This window comes from Thalassophryne amazonica, chromosome 6 (assembly GCF_902500255.1).
Source record: "Thalassophryne amazonica chromosome 6, fThaAma1.1, whole genome shotgun sequence".
Lineage (NCBI taxonomy): Eukaryota > Metazoa > Chordata > Actinopteri > Batrachoidiformes > Batrachoididae > Thalassophryne > Thalassophryne amazonica.
In genome coordinates, this window is record NC_047108.1 from 117,103,730 (window position 1) to 117,122,662 (window position 18,933).

Sequence of the window (18,933 nt, forward strand, 5' to 3'; positions counted from 1 at the left end):
ACTTACCTAAATATAAAGTGGGTTGTTCCTGAGTAGCAAAAGCATATTTAGCACAGTTTTCAAATAATGTCCCCTGAAGTGTTTGAACTTGAATAAATCATTTTCTTGATTAATCAATTAGCTGTTTGGGCCATACAATTTCAAAAAAGATGAAAAATTCATCAAGATTTCACGCTTTCATGCTCACTCAGGTCAGCTGATCTGTCACTGTTGGTTATCCCAAGGTCAAAGAGGAAGTGTAGAGGTGACCGAGCTTTTTCAGTCGTTGCCCCGAGACTGTGGAATGATCTTCCTTTGCACATTAGGCAGGCTGATTCTCGCTCTGCTTTTAAATCGTCTCTTAAAGCACATTTTTCCTCTTTGGCTTTTAACACAGCTTGACACTGTTTTTTTTTTTTTTGTGTGTTTTTGCTTTTAACTGTAACTTTTTATTTATTAAATTATTTTAACTGCCTGTTTTTGTTGTGTACAGCGCTTTGATTGTTGGTGCATTTTAAAGTGCTTTATAAATAAATTGAGATTGAGATTGAAGATTTAATGCCATTAAATCTCATTTTGAGATACTCATTTTGCTGCCAGGAAAAAACTATTAAAATAAACCAGAAATTATTGACATTTAAGAAGCTGAAATAAGATAAATTTTTTAAATGACCCAAAATGATTAATCATTTATCAAAATAGTTGTTGATGAATTTGATAGTGAATTAATAATCAGTTCATCTTTTTTATTTAACCATGAAAATCCTGCTGAGTTTAAGAACCTCTTTTTCAAGGGAGACCTGCTCAAGATGGGCAACAGCAAATACAAAATCACAGTTACACAATTACACAGACACAAATAAAAGGCAAATAAAAAGATAAAAAAGATAAAAATGACAAGGATATTATAAAAAACAAGTGCATGTTGTGGAGTTGACCTCCAGTACTTTCAATTTGGATTTATAAGTGCTCAGTGAAATTAATGCTGTTAATTTCCACTCCTTTTGCAACGTATTCCAAGCAAAGGGTGCAGAGCGGGAAAAATCCCTGTTCCCCATTTCAGTACAGGCATATGGAACAGAAAGAGTAAGGACTAGCACTTCTCTTTACAATTAAGGTACAAATGTAAGAAGGCAACAGTCTGAGCATTGCCTTATATATAAAAGTATACCAATGACTGGTCCTTCTGGTGACCAGAGCGGGCCGTCCCACCCTAAGTATGACTCACAGTGGTGTGTCAGCACTTTGCAGCACTTTGCAGTTTGTTTGTCTGTCTGTTTGTGAGCAGGATAAAAGGTTTTGAACGGATTTTGATGAAATTTTGTGGAGTAGTTGGAAATGAGGGCAGCACGGTGGCTTAGTGGTTAGCACTGTTTCCTCACAGTGAGAAGATCATGGGTTCAATTCCTGGGGCCTTTCTGTGTGGAGTTTGCATGTTCTCCCAGTGTTTGCGTGGGTTTCCTCCCACATCCAAAGACATGCGGGTTACTTGGATTGGAATCTTTAGAAATTGTCCTTAGGTATGCGTGTGGGTGTGTCTGTGTTTGTTTGTCTGTTTGTGACCCTGTGACAGACTGGTGTCCTGTCCTGGGTGTACCCCGCCTCACGCCCTATGACTGCTGGGATAGGCTCCAGCCCCCCGCAACCCTTGTTTGGACTAAGCGGTAGAAGATGGATGTATGGATGGATGGTTGGAAATGACAAGAGGAACAAGTGATTCAATTTTAGTGGTGATCTGGATCACGATCCGGATCCTGATGCTAATGCATTAGCATGTCTATGACATTTTCAATGTTAAAAGTTAGCATTAAGCAGTTGCAGCTGTCATCACGTTCGGGTGCATTTGTTTTCAAATTGTAATATTTCTTACATTTATTTTTGTTTATATATTAATAATCTAATTATTATTATATACAATTATAGAGAAAGAGACACAAAGAAATAGATCACTGTGCCAAGGAGGGAATCTCTTTAGGGTCAGTGACCCTATGGCCTTGTTTAGAGAAGGATTTCATAAATGTTGAAAAATTCAAATATTTGCAGTTTAGTTGAATAATAAATTGAATTTTGTCTCTTATTTGTTTTTGTCTATAAGCACATGCAATATCAATATCAGTGCTCAGATGACAGTAGCTTCTGGGAAAGGTGAAACTTGCAATAAACTGTGTTGCCAAGCACTAAGGATACATGCTATCCAGTCACAGCAGATTAAACTTTTTTTTACTACTGAGCAAACATCATTATTAGACTTTTTTAGGTTCAATGATTCCACGGCGTGTAGATGTTATGGCGTCAGTGATCCCATGACCTTGGCGGAGGTTTGCACTCTCTGAGTGCTTCTAGTTAGTTAAAATCATTGGGTTTTAAAAAAGGGAGAACAAAAGCTGATTTCCATACTGAGGGAAATTCAATTTTTTCCACTGTGAGGTTAAAAAGATATGCAAGAGGCTCCACTACAAAATCAGCTGCCAGCTTCAAAACGTGAGGATCAATGAAATCAGGTCCATATGATTTTCTATGATCTAGAGCTTTTTTAGGGCTTCATGAACTTCCTGAACAGAGAAAGGTACAAAGTTGAAAGGTCGACCAATGTACATTGGGAGGCCTGCGTGTTGTGTGGGCTGCTGAAGAGGAGGTACTGCTGGCCCACCACCACAAGATGGCGCCCTGCTTGAAGTGTGGGCTTCAAGCACGAGAGGGCGTCGGAGCGACCAGGAGTGACAGCTGTCACTCATCATCCATACCAGCTGTCACTCATCCACTACTCATCACCACCACCATAAAGGCCGGACTGCAACTCCACCTCCCCGCCGAGAAATCAGCTACCATTCAGGTAACCTTCTCTGCTGTAATTATTGTTGTCAAAAACATTGTTCTGTGTGCAGCCGTGTTCCTGCGGGCTCTGTCGGAGGCTGGATTGGCGGACAGTGAGAGGACGACGTTCTTCGCCTCTCACTCCATCCAGGAAAGAGACCAACAGGAGCTGCACGGGTGAAATTGTTGCTGGAGGTGGAGGTTCTCCCTCCTAATTGTGTACAGACTGTGGGATTACTGAGTCTGCGACCTCACACTCATCAGGACTGACACAGAGCCCGACCCGGGCACAGGTCTGAAGGACAAGTTGTACGTCCCACCAGAGGCCAGGGCTGCGATCCTTGACTTCTGTCACGGTTCCAAGCTCTCCTGTCATCCAGGGGTGCGAAGGACCGTGGCAGTGGTCCGGCAGCGCTTCTGGTGGGCGTCTATGGAAGCCGACGTCCGGGAGTATGTCCAGGCCTGCACCACCTATGCCATTGGCAAAGCCGACCACCACAAGGCCCAAGGCCTCCTCCAGCCTCTGCCTGTGCCTCGTCGCCCCTGGTCTCATATTGGCCTGGACTTTGTCACGGGCCTCCCGCCGTCCCAGGGCAACACCACCATCTTAACGATAGTGGACCGGTTCTCCAAGGCGGCCCACTTCGTGGCCCTCCCGAAGCTCCCGACGGCCCAGGAGACTGCAGACCTCCTGGTCCACCACGTCATGCGTCTGCATGGGATTCCATCAGACATTGTCTCGGATCGTGGTCCTCAGTTCTCCTCCCAGGTCTGGAGGAGTTTCTGCAGGGAACTGGGGGACACCGTCAGTCTCTCGTCTGGGTACCACCCCCAGATGAACGGGCAGGCAGAGTGGATGAACCAGGAACTGGAGCAGGCCCTCCGCTGCGTGACCTCCACGCACCCGACGGCCTGGAGTGACCATCTGGCCTGGATCGAGTACGCTCATAATAGCCAAGTCTCATCTGCCACCGGCCTCTCCCCGTTTGAGGTGTGTTTCGGGTACCAGCCCCCATTGTTTCCGCTAGTGGAGGGAGAGGTCGGGGTGCCCTCGGTCCAGGCCCATCTGAGGATGTGCCGTCGGGTGTGGCGTACCGCCCGCTCTGCCCTGCTCAGAGCCCGGACGAGGGCTAAGGCCCATGCAGACCGCCGGCGTTCCCCGGCCCCTGCATACCAGCCCGGGCAGGAGGTCTGGCTATCCACTAAGGACATCCCCCTGCAGGTAGAATCCCACAAACTCAAGGACAGGTACATCGGACCTTTTCCCATACTCAAAGTCCTCAGTCCGGCCGCAGTGAAGCTGAAGCTGCCAGCTTCACTGCGGATACACCCCGTGTTTCATGTGTCAAGACTCAAGCCCTGCCATACCTCACCACTGTGTGCCCTGGGACCAGCGCCGCCTCCTGCCCAGATCATTGACGGGGAGCCCGCGTGGACGGTACGCCGGCTCCTGGGCATCCATCGAAAGGGCCGGGGGTTCCAGTATCTGGTGGACTGGGAGGGTTATGGCCCCGAAGAGCGCTCCTGGGTGAAGAGGAGCTTCATCCTGGACCCGGCCCTCCTGGCCGACTTCTACACCCGTCACCCGGACAAGCCTGGTCGGGCGCCAGGAGGCGCCCGTTGAGGGGGGGGTCCTGTTGTGTGGGCCGCTGAAGAGGAGGTACTGCTGGCCCACCACCACAAGATGGCGCCCTGCTTGAAGTGCGGGCTTCAAGCACGAGAGGGCGTCGGAGTGACCAGGAGTGACAGCTGTCACTCATCATCCGTACCAGCTGTCACTCATCCACTACTCATCACCACCACCCTAAAGGCCGGACTGCAACTCCATCTCCCCGCCGAGAAATCAGCTACCATTCAGGTAACCTTCTCTGCTGTAATTATTGTTGTCCAAAACATTGTTCTGTGTGCAGCCGTGTTCCTGCGGGCTCTGTCGGAGGCTGGATTGGCGGACAGTGAGAGGACGACGTTCTTCGTCTCTCACTCCATCCAGGAAAGAGACCAACAGGAGCTGCACGGGTGAAATTGTTGCTGGAGGTGGAGGTTCTCCCTCCTAATTGTGTACAGACTGTGGGATTACTGAGTCTGCGACCTCACACTCATCAGGACTGTCTCTGTTCTCTGCCAGCAGTACCGGGTCTGACTGCTGAAGACAGCGGCCACCTGGGGCGCAGGGCTTGGCGGCTCCGGTGTTCTTCAGCTCCGTTGGCGGTGGAAGCTGTGTGGGATCCGGCTCTTCTCTCGCCAGGCGTCTTCTATCGTCGAGCCTGCCCACACGTCACCTGGTGTATGATTGACAGTCACCATATTATTATTGTCTGTACGTCGTTGTGCGATTCACAACATTAAATTGTTACTTTTGGCTTATCCATTGTCCGTTCATTAACGCCCCCTGTTGTGGGTCCGTGTCACGACACTTTCACAACACCTGTGCAAGATTTCACAGGAACAGATGCCACACATTCAAACAAAGAGCCAGAAGATAGAAGATATTTGTTAAAACAATTCAATTCTCCCATCCTATCATAGACAATTTCCACATTCAGTGCTAAAAATTCCAGTTGTTTACAGATGATCTCTTAGGCCTATCAGTATGATAAACGTTGTATCCAACCATATTAATATCTTCATCAGCAACAGATTTGGTCAGCCAGGTTTCAGAAATTACAACAATATTTGCATCTGTTGATTTAACCCAAATCCTGAGCATATAGCCATCTTTGATAACTAACTGCGCACATTCAGATGAACAATTGTAAGACCAGACAAGGATTTAAAATCAGATGGTGTCTGGGTTTGGTTGCACGTTACCAGGTAGGAGTAATAATAAAACAAGCAACAATCTCTGCTTCGTAACTTTACATAATGAATTGGACATTTGGTATGTTGGAACCAAGCATGATCTCTTTCAGAGCGTGAAGTCATTATGGAGAGGTTGAAGGCTTTGAAGTCGAGATAAATCTCCAGGCAGATCAGATGATAAGTTCATGTCCTGCGCCATTTGGATTGGTGGTTGCACGGTTTGTACTGTAGCCATAGTGCAAGTGCAGCTGTGAGCCATGTCCCATACATTAAACGCATTCTTAGATGTGCTCTACCAGGAACAATCGTTTGCCCCCAAGTCCCATGCAGTCAGTAGACACAACACTCAACACTTGACAATGCAGAGTAAATAGATATAAGTGAGCTGCACAGACCTCTCAGAATGATGAGGAAGACCTCAGCAACCAGCACAGGCCCCAGAATGGTGAACCAGGCCCCAGCAAAACAGCACTAGCCTCAATGCAGGGTAGATGTCACCCAGATCAAGCCCAACTAGCCAATATAGCTGAGTTGCTGCTACAGTTCCAGGCTATAAGCAAACGTCTATGTGTTGCTGACTTGCAGTGTGTGTTGTTGTATTGCTGCTACAGTTTTAGGCTAAAGACAGGCCACACTGTAGCAGATCCCTACATCTCTGAGTAGCTGCAGCAAGAGGACAGGCCTCAGAACAAATGGAGCAGCCAAAGTCCTCAGAGCAGCTCACAAAAATAATAGGTTAAATAGGCCACAGTCCCTAAAATATCCAAAATACTTCAAATAAATTAAGTAACAGCAAAGTAAAAACCTTTTTCAGAAGTGGGAAAAAGGCAATAAAATCCATCCAAAGCAGTAAAAACAGACAAACACTGAGCAAACAAGGACAAGTTGCCATCTTGGAAAATGGGTGGAAAATATCGAACACAACACTCAGGTGGGTTCATGGTATCCATAGGTGGGTTCACCTTTAAAACACTACTGCTCAATTCTGCAGCAGAAACGTTGGCTGTTTGAATATTTGCACACATGAGCAGTTCAGAAACACAGCTGTCGGGAACAGGCATTATGTTGGCTCTGCCACTGGAATCTAAGACGCAGTGGCCACACCCAAAATGCACAAGTCTCTTCATGGAATATCTTATGTAAATGTTTTCAACCCATACATGGTGAGTTCAGCTTGAAGATAATGGCTGATGCAGACCACAAACCATCTTGTAGGTGTTTTGGGAGTTTGTGTTGGCGTCGTTATCCCCTGGTACCGTTTCCCAAGGGAAATAAGGGAAGTTCTGGCTTGTTGAACTTTCCTAAGTTCATGGTGAAGGCACACAGTTCACTAACAGGTCAGGCAGTCTGAATATGTTGAAAACAGCCCCCTTTGGGTTTGAACAGAGGTCAAGCTGGGTTCCAAACAGCAGGACAGCCAAACAGGAGAAGAGAAAAACAGAATACAGGCGAGGCTTAACGGTTTTATTACTTTTACAAAGGCACAAAAACAGGAATTTATGCTGTGATTAGGCCAGTGGGAACCAGGTGTGCAGGGCCAATGAAACAGCCATGGGTGCATAAAAGTAAGAGAAGCAGACTTGTGACCTGAGTCATCAGTTGGATCCCAGCAGGATAAATATTGGTGTGGCATTAAGAAACAAACCGCACTTGTTTGGCATTTTGTTCAGTTTCACATCTGATGCAACATAAACTGTAGTAACCTGTGGAATACTTCAATCTCTTTTGCTTTTTAAGTTCCTACTGTAAGAATAGTTTATGTGATTTTTATGAATGATCAGAGAAACGTTCATGCACAAATTTATATTAAAAAGCTCATCAGTCTGGCAGCCGTGGAGATTAACCTTGTTTTATCTAATATTTTCTCTGTTAATTATGTGTGGTTGGAATCCCCAGAATGACATCACGGTGGGTGTGGAGCTCTCAGCCTTGAGTAATTTGCATAAAACTCAAAAATCCAGTATGACCGCCAATGCAACATGAATATCTGGTAAATATGGTATATCTCTTAAATTAATTGACCGAAAGACTTCATCTTGGTGTCTAATTAGGTTTTTGACATCTAGGAACCCACTGTGACACGTAAGATTACATTCCTGCATTGCAGCAGCCCCGTAGCAGGCAGCAGAGTTTCTTTTTTTTTAAATTGTTTACATGTGCGCGCGTGAACGGGACAGGAGGTCCTCAAACTGGGTCCCACAGAGGCGGAAGGACCACTGAAAGCGGCCTTCATCCAGACGCAGCTCCTGCAGCAAATAATGATACTCCCTGAATTGGGAATGTCTCATGACATTTGTCAGCTTTCCACAACAACTCGCTCCATGTGATCAAGGTCGCTCCATCATGTTAACTTGACTGACAACCGGAGCCGGCGAGAGGAATGGAAGCTCCTCCTATTTGATGACGCACCGGGGCAAATTTTTGCAGCAAAAGCAGAGCGACACACCGGGCGAAGGAGGCACGTCCGTCGCCACGTGACCCCCGTGAATTTGTAGCGTCTGATCGCGCCCGGTGTGAACACGGCATTACAGGACCATGTTATACCTAGCAATGGGAGTTTCAATCTCCTTCTTGCTCAGACTCACTCTCAGACACCTGCTGGCTCACTCTCAGGCTAAGATTCCTTGCCAGGAAATTTTAGGCGAAGTTAGGAGCTCTTTGAGAGGACTTTGAGATGCTCCGTGCATATGGGCCCTGATGCTTAACTCTTGCCTTGTTCTTCAGTACCCCTGATGCGTTCCTCCAATCCTTCCATCCAGACACCAATGTGACTAATTTATGCCTCCAGATCTCAATTATCTGCTGCCACTGAGCCGCAGCAGTCAAAAGTATTTAGTTTTATTTGTAACACTGCCATTTATCCAAAACAAATGCAGGCAGGTCTGTGGGACAGGAGTAAGAATATTAATAAAAAGACTGAGGTTTGATACCAGATGTGTGCCTTGGCCATCTTTCTGTGTCCTTAAAAAAAACAAAAAAACAAACAAACAAAAAAACACTTCATCTGGGTTGTCCCAGTTCACCCAGCTGTAAATTGGTACCTGCCTTAGCTGGGGAAGTAAGCTGAGACGGACAATCTGTATCTTAGAATAGAATAGAATAGTCTTTATTGTCATTGGCCAAGTGGTTAAAGTGCTTGGTTTCAGTGCAGAAGGTTCTGGGTTCAAATCTCACCCCTGCCACATTTCTCCATGTAAATGGTAAATGGTAAATGGACTGCATTTATATAACGCTTTTCCATCTGTATCAGACGCTCAAAGCGCTTTACAATTATGCCTCACATTCACTCCAATGTCAGGGTGCTGCCATACAAGGTGCTCACTACACACTGGGAGCAATAGGTTATTAAAGGCCTTGCCCAAGGGCCCTTAGTGATTTTCCAGTCAGGCGGGGATTTGAACCCATGACCTTCTGGACTCAAGCCCAGCACCTTAACCACTAGACCATCAATCAATCAATCAATCAATTTTATTTATATAGCGCCAAATCACAACAAACAGTTGCCCCATGGCGCTTTATATTGTAAGGCAAGGCCATACAATAATTACGTAAAAACCCCAATGGTCAAAACGACCCCCTGTGAGCAAGCACTTGGCGACAGTGGAAAGGAAAAACTCCCTTTTAACAGGAAGAAACCTCCAGCAGAACCAGGCTCAGGGAGGGGCAGTCTTCTGCTGGGACTGGTTGGGGCTGAGGGAGAGAACCAGGAAAAAGACATGCTGTGGAGGGGAGCAGAGATCAATCACTAATGATTAAATGCAGAGTGGTGCATACAGAGCAAAAAGAGAAAGAAACACTCAGTGCATCATGGGAACCCCCCAGCAGTCTAAGTCTATAGCAGCATAACTAAGGGATGGTTCAGGGTCACCTGATCCAGCCCTAACTATAAGCTTAGCAAAAAGGAAAGTTTTAAGCCTAATCTTAAAAGTAGAGAGGGTGTCTGTTTCCCTGATCTGAATTGGGAGCTGGTTCCACAGGAGAGGAGCCTGAAAGCTGAAGGCTCTACCTCCCATTCTACTCTTACAAACCCTAGGAACTACAAGTAAGCCTGCAGTCTGAGAGCAAAGCGCTCTGTTGGGGTGATATGGTACTATGAGGTCCCTAAGATAAGAAGGGACCTGATTATTCAAAACCTTATAAGTAAGAAGAAGAATTTTAAATTCTATTCTAGAATTAACAGGAAGCCAATGAAGAGAGGCCAATATGGGTGAGATATGCTCTCTCCTTCTAGTCTCCGTCAGTACTCTAGCTGCAGCATTTTGAATTAACTGAAGGCTTTTCAGGGAACTTTTAGGACAACCTGATAATAATGAATTACAATAGTCCAGCCTAGAGGAAATAAATGCATGAATTAGTTTTTCAGCATCACTCTGAGACAAGACCTTTCTAATTTTAGAGATATTGCGTAAATGCAAAAAAGCAGTCTTACATATTTGTTTAATATGCAGTTTGAATGACATATCCTGATCAAAAATGACTCCAAGATTTCTCATATTGATCATATTTAAGATCGAAGCATTAAATAATGGTAGGGCTTCCTTGAGCAACCTGGTAGGAATGGGGTCTAATAGACATGTTGATGGTTTGGATGAAGTAACTAATGAAAATAACTCAGACAGAACAATCTGAGAGAAAGAGTCTAACCAAATACCGGCATCACTGAAAGCAGCCAAAGGTAACGATACGTCTTTGGGATGGTTATGAGTAATTTTTTCTCTAATAGTTAAAAAATTTTTAACTATTACAGAACCACTGTGTAATGTGGCAAGAGAACCTCCCCCATGTAACATAGAACTGTGTCAGGAAGGGCATCCGGTGTAAAACCTGTGCCAATTCAACATGCAGATCCACCTTGGATTTTCTGTGGCGACCCCGAGTGCAAACAAGGGAGCAGCCGAAGGGACTTACTCATCTTTACTGTCATTGTATGGGGAGAGTACAATGAAATTGGGGTGCTCCCACAGAGCTACTGTACACCACACAAAACTATATATATATATATATATATATATATATATATATATATATATATATATATATATATATATATATATATATATATACATACATAGTGAGGAAATGGAAGACCACAGGCACAGTGATAGTTATGGTACAAAGTGGAAGGCCAAGAAATATCTCAGATAAGCTGAAGTGAAGGATGGTGAGACCAGTCATAGTCAACACACAGACCTGCTCCAAAGACCTACAACATGATCTTGCTGCGCATTTTGCACAAGGAGATGCTGTATTATGTTGTAATGCAGAGGAAGCCTTTTCTGCATACACGCCACAAACAGAGACACTTGAGGTATGCTAAAGCACATTTGGACAACCCAGCTTCATTTTGAAATAAGGTGCTATGAACTGATGAAACTAAAATTTAGTTACTTGGACATAACAAGGGGCGGTATGCATGGCTGAAAAAGAATACAACATTCCAAGAAAAACGCTTGGTACCTACAGTAAAATTTGGAGGTGGTTCCATTATGCTGTGTGGCTGTGTGGCCAGTGCAGGTACTGGGAATCTTGTTAAAGTTGAGTGTTACATGGATTCCAGTCAATATCAGCAGATTCTTTAGAACAATGTTCATGAATCAGTGACAAAGTTGAAGTTGCACCAGGGCTGGATCTTTCAACAAGACAACGACCCTAAACACTACTCAAAATCTACTAAGGCATTCATGCAGTGGAACAAGTACAACATTCTGGAATGGCCATCTCAGTCCCCAGACCTGAATATTATTGAAAATCTGTGGTGTGATTTTAAGTGGGCTGTCCATGCTCAGAAACCAGCAAACCTGAGATGTTTTGTAAGGAAGAATGGTCTAAAATACCTTCAACCAGAAAATGGACTGCATTTATATAGCGCTTTTCCATCTGCATCAGACGCTCAAAGCGCTTTTTAAATAATGTTAGAATACCTAGAGCTGATAAAGTTACTTACTTGAGTCATGAACTTCATGAAGATATTTTTAATTTAACTGCTGACAAATATGCGGCAGATTTCAATCATAGTGTGATATGTTTTTTGCTGATTTCAAAAATGCTAACTACAACATCAGGAATGAGTTGTTTTGTACTTTGTTTTGTAGTGGCCAAATTCTTCCCTTGCACTCAAATGAAATTGAAACCATTTTTTGTGCTTTGAGAAAGGCTATATGTAAAGTCTGGCACATTGTAATATTTTGCCATATCTTTCAAATTGCATGAGTGTTGAGGACAGTGTTAGAGCGGTGAGATGCACAGTAGGAATGACAGACTCATTCATGGTGGAGGTGGGATTACACCAAGGATCAGCTCTGAGTCCATTCTTATTCGCAATGGTGATGGACAGGTTGACAGATAAGATCAGACAGGAGTCTCCATGGACAATGATGTTTGCAGATGACACTGTGACATCTACAGTGAGAGTGGAGAGCAGATTTAGTCTAGCCTGGAGATGTGTGCAGGCAGTGTGGAGGTGGTGGAGAAAGGTGGCAGGAGTGATTTGTGACAAAAGAATATCAGCAAGAGTGAAAGGGAAAGTCTACAAGACAGTAGTGAGACCAGCTACGCTGGACGGTTTAAAGAGACGGTGGCACTAAGAAAGAGACAGGAAGCAGAGCTAAAGATGTGACTCTCTTTAGGAAGGCAATTCTATGGTAATGGAATTACAATCTGAGCTAATCTGTCATGGTTAGATGCCATATGTCCAGATTCTGCTGCTGCTGTAATTCTGTTACCATAGAATTGCCCAGGAGTGACGAGAATGGACAAGATTAGGAATGAACATATCAGAGGGACAGCTCAGGTGGGACAGTTTGGAGACAAAGTCAGAGGAGAGATTGAGAAACTGGACGTGCAGATGGACCCTGGGTATATAGGGAGAAGGATGCTGAGGATGGAGCCACCAGGCAGGAGGAGAAGAGGGAGGACAAAGAGGAGGTTTATAGATGTGCTGAGGGAGGACATGCAGGTTGGTGATACAGAGGAAGATACAGAGGACAGGGTGAGATGGAGACAACTCATCTGTTGTGGCGCCCCCTAATGGGAGCAGTTGAAAAAAGAAGATCGAGCTTTATTTTGCTAAGTGTTGTGTTAAATTTATTGATAAGATGCACAATGGTGATAATGATCTTGTAAGTTCAATTAGCAATATGGGCCTTTTTGGCTCTCATTCCATAATTGGTGCTAACACAAGATATCTTTTGTGCAAATTTCAGTGTGATATTAGTCATGTTTGTGGCTCTTGGCAGCATAATTTTCATGAAGAGGGATTCAGACATATACAACAAATTATATAACTGTGTGCAATGAGAGATAATTGTGAGGTAAATTTGCTCAGTGATGAAGAATGTACGGTTATAATTACACACCCGTGTAAACACGTGGTGCTGTTTTTTTTATGTTATTTATTTCTCTTCTGTGTTTTATTCTATTTTATTGTACAACTTTGTTTTTAAACGTTTGTGACTAAAGAAATGCAACAGGGGGACATTCCTAGCACACACTGGACACCTAACTGAAAATCATTGTGCAACGCAGCCATGACGTGAGCGTGACATCTGCAATGTGCTACAGGCTTAAGAGTTGACGTCAAGACTCAAAAGCAACATTGAGGTGTAGAACTGAAAAGGAGATCTCTGTGGTGTCATCACCACATGGAACCCTTTTTACATAATAGTGCAGCAAATAACTGAAACAATACAAGCACCATATCCAGCACAAATTCTCCTTAGACATTGCTCTTTTGATAAAACCGACGGGCCACTTGAATTTTTAATAGGCGGCCACGTAGGGGTCACTTGAAGAATTACACAGGGGTTAAAATATAAAAATGCTCCAATCATATTGAAACCTATACCACATTATTTGTCTGATCATAATGATAACTAAAAAGGTATAGTTTGGACTGTCTATGACTGAATGTTCTGGAGTTATGGGGTAAAAACAACAAGAATGGTGACAAAAGTCAATTTCAGTTTGTACAGGGGTCAAAAGTTAAAGTTCCTCCAATTTTAATAAAAAATGGTGCAAATTGTTGATCGAGCTACTTGGATTAATAAATGGAATAGTTTTGACTGTGTTGAATGCTTGGTCTCTAAAGTAAAGGTCAAATAATGTTGACGTCCATTGAATTCTATGACATGTGACATATGTTACCCCGTAACGGGATAACTAAGCATGATACATGGTGCAAACTATTCCTTTTTGAAACCCTATTAACTCAACCATTAATTTGCATCACCTTTGAACAAAATTAGAACAGAATTGAAACTGAACTTTGTCACCATTCTTGTTGTTTTTACCCCATAACTCTATAGAATTCAGTCATAGATAGTCCAAACTATGCCTTTTTGGAATCTTTACAATCAGACAAATAATGTGGTATAATTTTCAATATGACTGAAGCATTTTTATATTTTGACCCCTATGTAATTCTTCAACTGACCCCCTACATCGCCGCCTATTGAAAATTCAAGTGGCCCGTCGGTTTTTTCAAAAGCGTAATATTTAAGGTGTACTATTGCCACATTTGGTGCTTGTATCACCATTTGAAGGATTCCTCTGTAAATATTCTGTTATCTGCTGCACTATAACTGTTACTGAGAACAGAAAAGGTTGCTTATGTTTCCTGTTGGCGTTAACCCCGCAGACGCACGGTGCCCTACGGCATGTCAAACTACCAGGGACATGAGCGGTCCAGACGTGCAGTTGGTGGGAAATCCTCTGGTGCTGAGGGGGCAAAGAATCAGCGCTGCGTGTGTGCCAAGCCCGAGGCAGATCCTAAGTGCCACAGCTTCTGTCTGTCAAGGTTAGTTTGTCTGTGAAAATAAACCACACTGGGTTGTGTTGAATGTGGTTTCTGTTAGGATACTATCATCAACATGCCAAACTAAAAATCAAATTGTCAAGATGTACATAAGATAAAAAGCTGTAACACTAGAAAACAATAAAATTAAAGTTGTTAAAGCTTCCTGGTGGTGTCAAGTACCACAACATGTGTTAACAGAGTAGTTAAACTGGTCTTCCCATTCATTACAAGTACCACACAAAATGTGCACGTGTCGTCCAGGACTGAAAGGATTCAGCAATAAGGTGAACAAATTGGAAACAATAAGAAATGAAAAGGAGGGAATGTCAGTTTGACACATTTTGTCTGAGCTTGTTTTTCTTCCTTCCAAAATATATATTAGAAGCAACAGTGATATAAAACTGTGGGTCGACTTGTTATAAATTACTATCAACAAAGATGTTGTTAAAATGTTGAAAATGACTCCAACAAATTCTCTTTGTTAAGGTCAACTGGATTAGTCATTTTTGAGTTGTGTACTTCGACACATGGAATGAATCTGGATACGTTTCGCTTAACAATAAGGAAACAGAAACCCGCTCATTGACATTTCTTGAAAGGTGCAGCCTTTCCATTAAAAAAAAAAAAAAAATTAAGGTTAAAAAAAAACAAAGATTTTCTTCAGCACCACAATTATTTATACTTAAATTTATTTCACCAATATCATCAAAATTTGCCTGTTTTGGAAACAGTTTTAGATTTTGATGCATGCAAGATGGCATAACGCAGTGGTGAGCTCCCTTTCCCAGCATGCCATTCAAGGCTAGCGTTGGCATCGTGTTGCTAAAGCAAATGCAGTAGACTGTAATTATGACTGAAAATGCCTCATCCAACAAAAAAAGTAAAATGGAAATAGATAAATGTACATGGACACAACAAGAAAATAGGCCATCAGAGGTTCTGCTGGGATAGAATCCAGACCAATTTCATGGGGAAGTTTTGCAGGATATCTGCTAGATGAGATGAAACTCTCACAGGTCAGTGTCAATTGTCAATGCTAATGACCTCATCACACAAGAGCACAAATGCCGTAAGAATCACAGGAATTGGAAAAACAAACAGAATTTGAGCTGCATTCGTATGGGGCAGACATTTGTACAACCACGTATGAATGCCGTACGAATACCCAGAATGTGGTACGAAGCCGGCTTGAATGATTTGTGCAGTTCAGAATGCAGCAGCTCACGAGTCCAGGTTGGTTAGCCAGCGTGCAGGTCGAATGAGGACATAAACCCTCCCCCACAAAAAATAAAGACAGAATGAAATTAAGAATAAAAACAACACAGCATGAATATATTAAACAACATAATATTGTATATTGTGTTGTTGTTTGTTGTTGTTGTTGTATGATTGTATGTGTTTTTACTATTTTAACCACAGCATTGCAAGCCCAAGACAAATTTCCTTTGGGATAATAAACTGAACCTTGACCTTGACCTTGATGAAACCACACAATGCTGGCGGAATGCAGCAGGAAGATGTAGAATGCCCCTCTAATGCTGTACATACAACCCAAAGTCTGGGTGGAAAGCAAATGGGGGTGGGTGTGGTGGTCTGCTCTTTTGAAGACCTGCTGTGTCACACTGCTGGGTGTCATGCTCGCATCATATTAAAGATATTAAAGACTGCTCATAACTCATCTGTGACATTGAGCACAGACGCTTGATAATGGAAGATGATTATTATCAGCTTTAGGACACAGGCAGGAATTACTTTCTCCAACACCTTCCAGCCGAGCTGCAATCATGAGCCAGGCAGGTGTGTCGACATGTTTCACACTACAGAGGGTATTCCAAGAATCAGTGAAGAAAAGCAATGCCAAGAAGCTGCACTGTTGCTGCAGAACATAACAAACTGCAAATTTAGCTTCAACTCCTTCAGCCCAGAAGGACAGATGGCGCTCCACCATCCGTCAGTGACGGGAACCTGGACTTGGTAAAGCTGCTGGTAAAATATGGTGCCGATATATGACTTGCCAACAGGGAAGGGTGGAGAACAGTCATTTATAGCTACACAGCTGTGGCAGATTTAAGTAAAAAAAAAAAAAAAAAAAACTTAGCAAGCTTCACCATCACCAGCCACTACAAAGCAACCAAACATGGCGCTCTTTGCGCTCTCAAATTCAACATGCGGTGCTGCTTTTATGCAGCGGTTCTTCGTGAAAATTTCAAATAAGATAAATTAAACAAAACACCTACGCTGGCAAGTTTTGTAGGTACAGAAGTTTTCCCCTTAAGTGTGTGTTAACACCAATCATACACTCCATTCCAGTGGTAGCCGGTCCGTGTGTATGTGTGTGTGTGTGTGTGTGTGTGTGTGCACATCAGCGTGTGCACATTTGGAGTCCAGAGTGCAGATGGCCCCCTTTTCACCCTCTACACTCTCCTCTTCGTCAGTGGGGGTGCACATATAACCTGTCATCTTTTACGTTTTTGTCTTTTAAACTTGTTTTATGTAACAGTCATACACAGCAAATGATGCTCAGCATCACAGTGACAGCCCGTTCAGCTCTGAGACGCACTGACTCGCTGTGCAGCTTACCTGACCAGCCTGTTACAGATACATGGTCATGCCCTCTCATGGGTTACATAATGTATGTGTATGATGATCATCATCTTAGCTGTAACATCACGTGCAGCTGTGCGGCACCCTGCCCCACGGCGAGTCAAAGGCTCTGCACGGTGCGCCACTTACACCTGTATTGTGCATGATATTACAGATCCATTCTCAGTCCACCTCATGTGTCAGAGGATTTATCCGTATTATCATGATATCATGGCTGTTAGACCCCATCCAGATGGCCACAGTGTGCATCAGCAGGTCACAGAGATGCACTGACGTGCAGGGCCTGTGGTCACAGGGTAATGTCCAGCATGGGCATGATGTCACAGATCCGCTGTCAGTCCACCTCGTGTGTAAGAGGATGCATCTGTAATCTCATGTTAACATGGCTGTTAGACCCCGTTCAGATGGCTGCACTGTGTGTCAGCACGTCACAGAGATGCACGGACTCTCTGTGACGCATGGTGTATTTGGTGTGATTGTAAAATGTTCATGTCCATCGCAGATAATGATTGTGTGCCACAGACTTTGCACATTACACTACTTCCTTTGTGCACCACGAACAGGATGCACGGTGGGTGGAGACCACAACTGGGATGTGCTGACACTATCAGACTGCTCCGAATGCTGGTGGGTTGCCATTTTGGATGCCATGGCAGTTCATATGCCATTCGAGCTAGCAGTCACACAGCAGTGTGACCGCCGTACGAATATTCCTCAGTTTGAATGCAGCAAGACAGTCGTGTGCCTGTTCTCTACATTCGTGCAGGCTGTGCCAATTTGGTGTATTTTAATAAGTGCCACACAACTGATGTCCGAGGAATTTGAATGCAGCTCGACTGCAGGTCGAAATGCACGAATGGTGTTTGAATGCCCATTTGTACAGCAGCAGCAGTAAGAATGCAGTACGACTGCAACTCAACTGCCGTTCAAATGTTTTCTAGCATGAGTGAAACACGAATGTGCCGACTACTGTAGGAACGCTGTACGAGGCATTCGAGTGCAGGTCGAATGCAGCACGAACTGCATGGATGTCATTCGAACGACCATTCATATGGCATTAGCGCTCTAGTGTGATGGGGGTGGGTGGGGGTGGGGGCTAACATTAGTTACAGTTACAACATTTTTACGTCGTTTACCAAAAGAAGTCAGTGGGAAGACTACACAGTAAAATCACCAGTGTTAAATCAACATGGACACTGAACATATGGTCCCACTCTGACCAGAGTAGGACCATATGTATACTGGCAGTGTTAATTTAACACATTTTACTACCCTTCATCACAGGTTTAGTTGATATGTTTTTCCTAGTTATAAGTTGAAAATTCCAAATTCCTATTTTGTGCTAAATGCAGCTTTATTTTCAAACCTTGTGCATGCACTTCCTCTTTGTTGTGTGCAAGATCTCCCCTTGAGTGCAAGTGCAAAGTCACAATGGAATTTCCAGCAAAATAAATACTTTACCGACATTAAAATGAGCTGCAATTTTGTGATATACCAGAGAAATAAAGGTATTTCATAATAACTATTTGGTTCCATTTATAAAACAATGTAAGAGACTACACATTTAATGTTGATGGTTGAACCTCTTTCATCTTTTAATTTGCTATTTTTCTTCAAAGTCCTCTGCAGAGTGCACCAAAGAGGAACGTCCAAAGAGTGAGCGGTCTTGGATGACACCTTGAGGCAGCTTCGTTTTTTTTTTTCTTTTCTCGCTCTTTGTCCTGGAGGAATGGACCAACATAATTAATCCTCTTCCCTCTGTTCTCTTTGCCACATGGGTGTCCAAAGGCATGTTCCCATTCAAGGAACGAGCTTTGATGTTTTTTTTGCTGCCTACATTCCTAAACATCATAACTTCTGAAGCAAGTACCATCACGCCGAGTGGTTTCGTGAACTCTTCAGCGAATTCAGTACCCAACCCCACAGGCTCTGTGTCAAGGAGT

The 18,933-nt window shown here is 43.6% G+C and overlaps 1 protein-coding gene across 1 annotated transcript in view; it reads left to right on the forward strand.

Annotated features, from left to right (window-relative positions):
• The window catches only part of LOC117511725 (endothelin-3-like), a 38,316-nt gene extending 19,627 nt beyond the window's left edge, over nt 1-18,689 (forward strand). The window contains exons 3-4 of the mRNA XM_034171635.1: nt 14,228-14,386; nt 18,610-18,689. Of these exons, the coding sequence (XP_034027526.1) occupies nt 14,228-14,386; nt 18,610-18,664 (214 nt within the window). The 3' untranslated portion in view covers nt 18,665-18,689. The remainder of the gene's footprint in view (nt 1-14,227; nt 14,387-18,609) is intronic.
• Nucleotides 18,690-18,933: the final 244 nt, after the last annotated feature.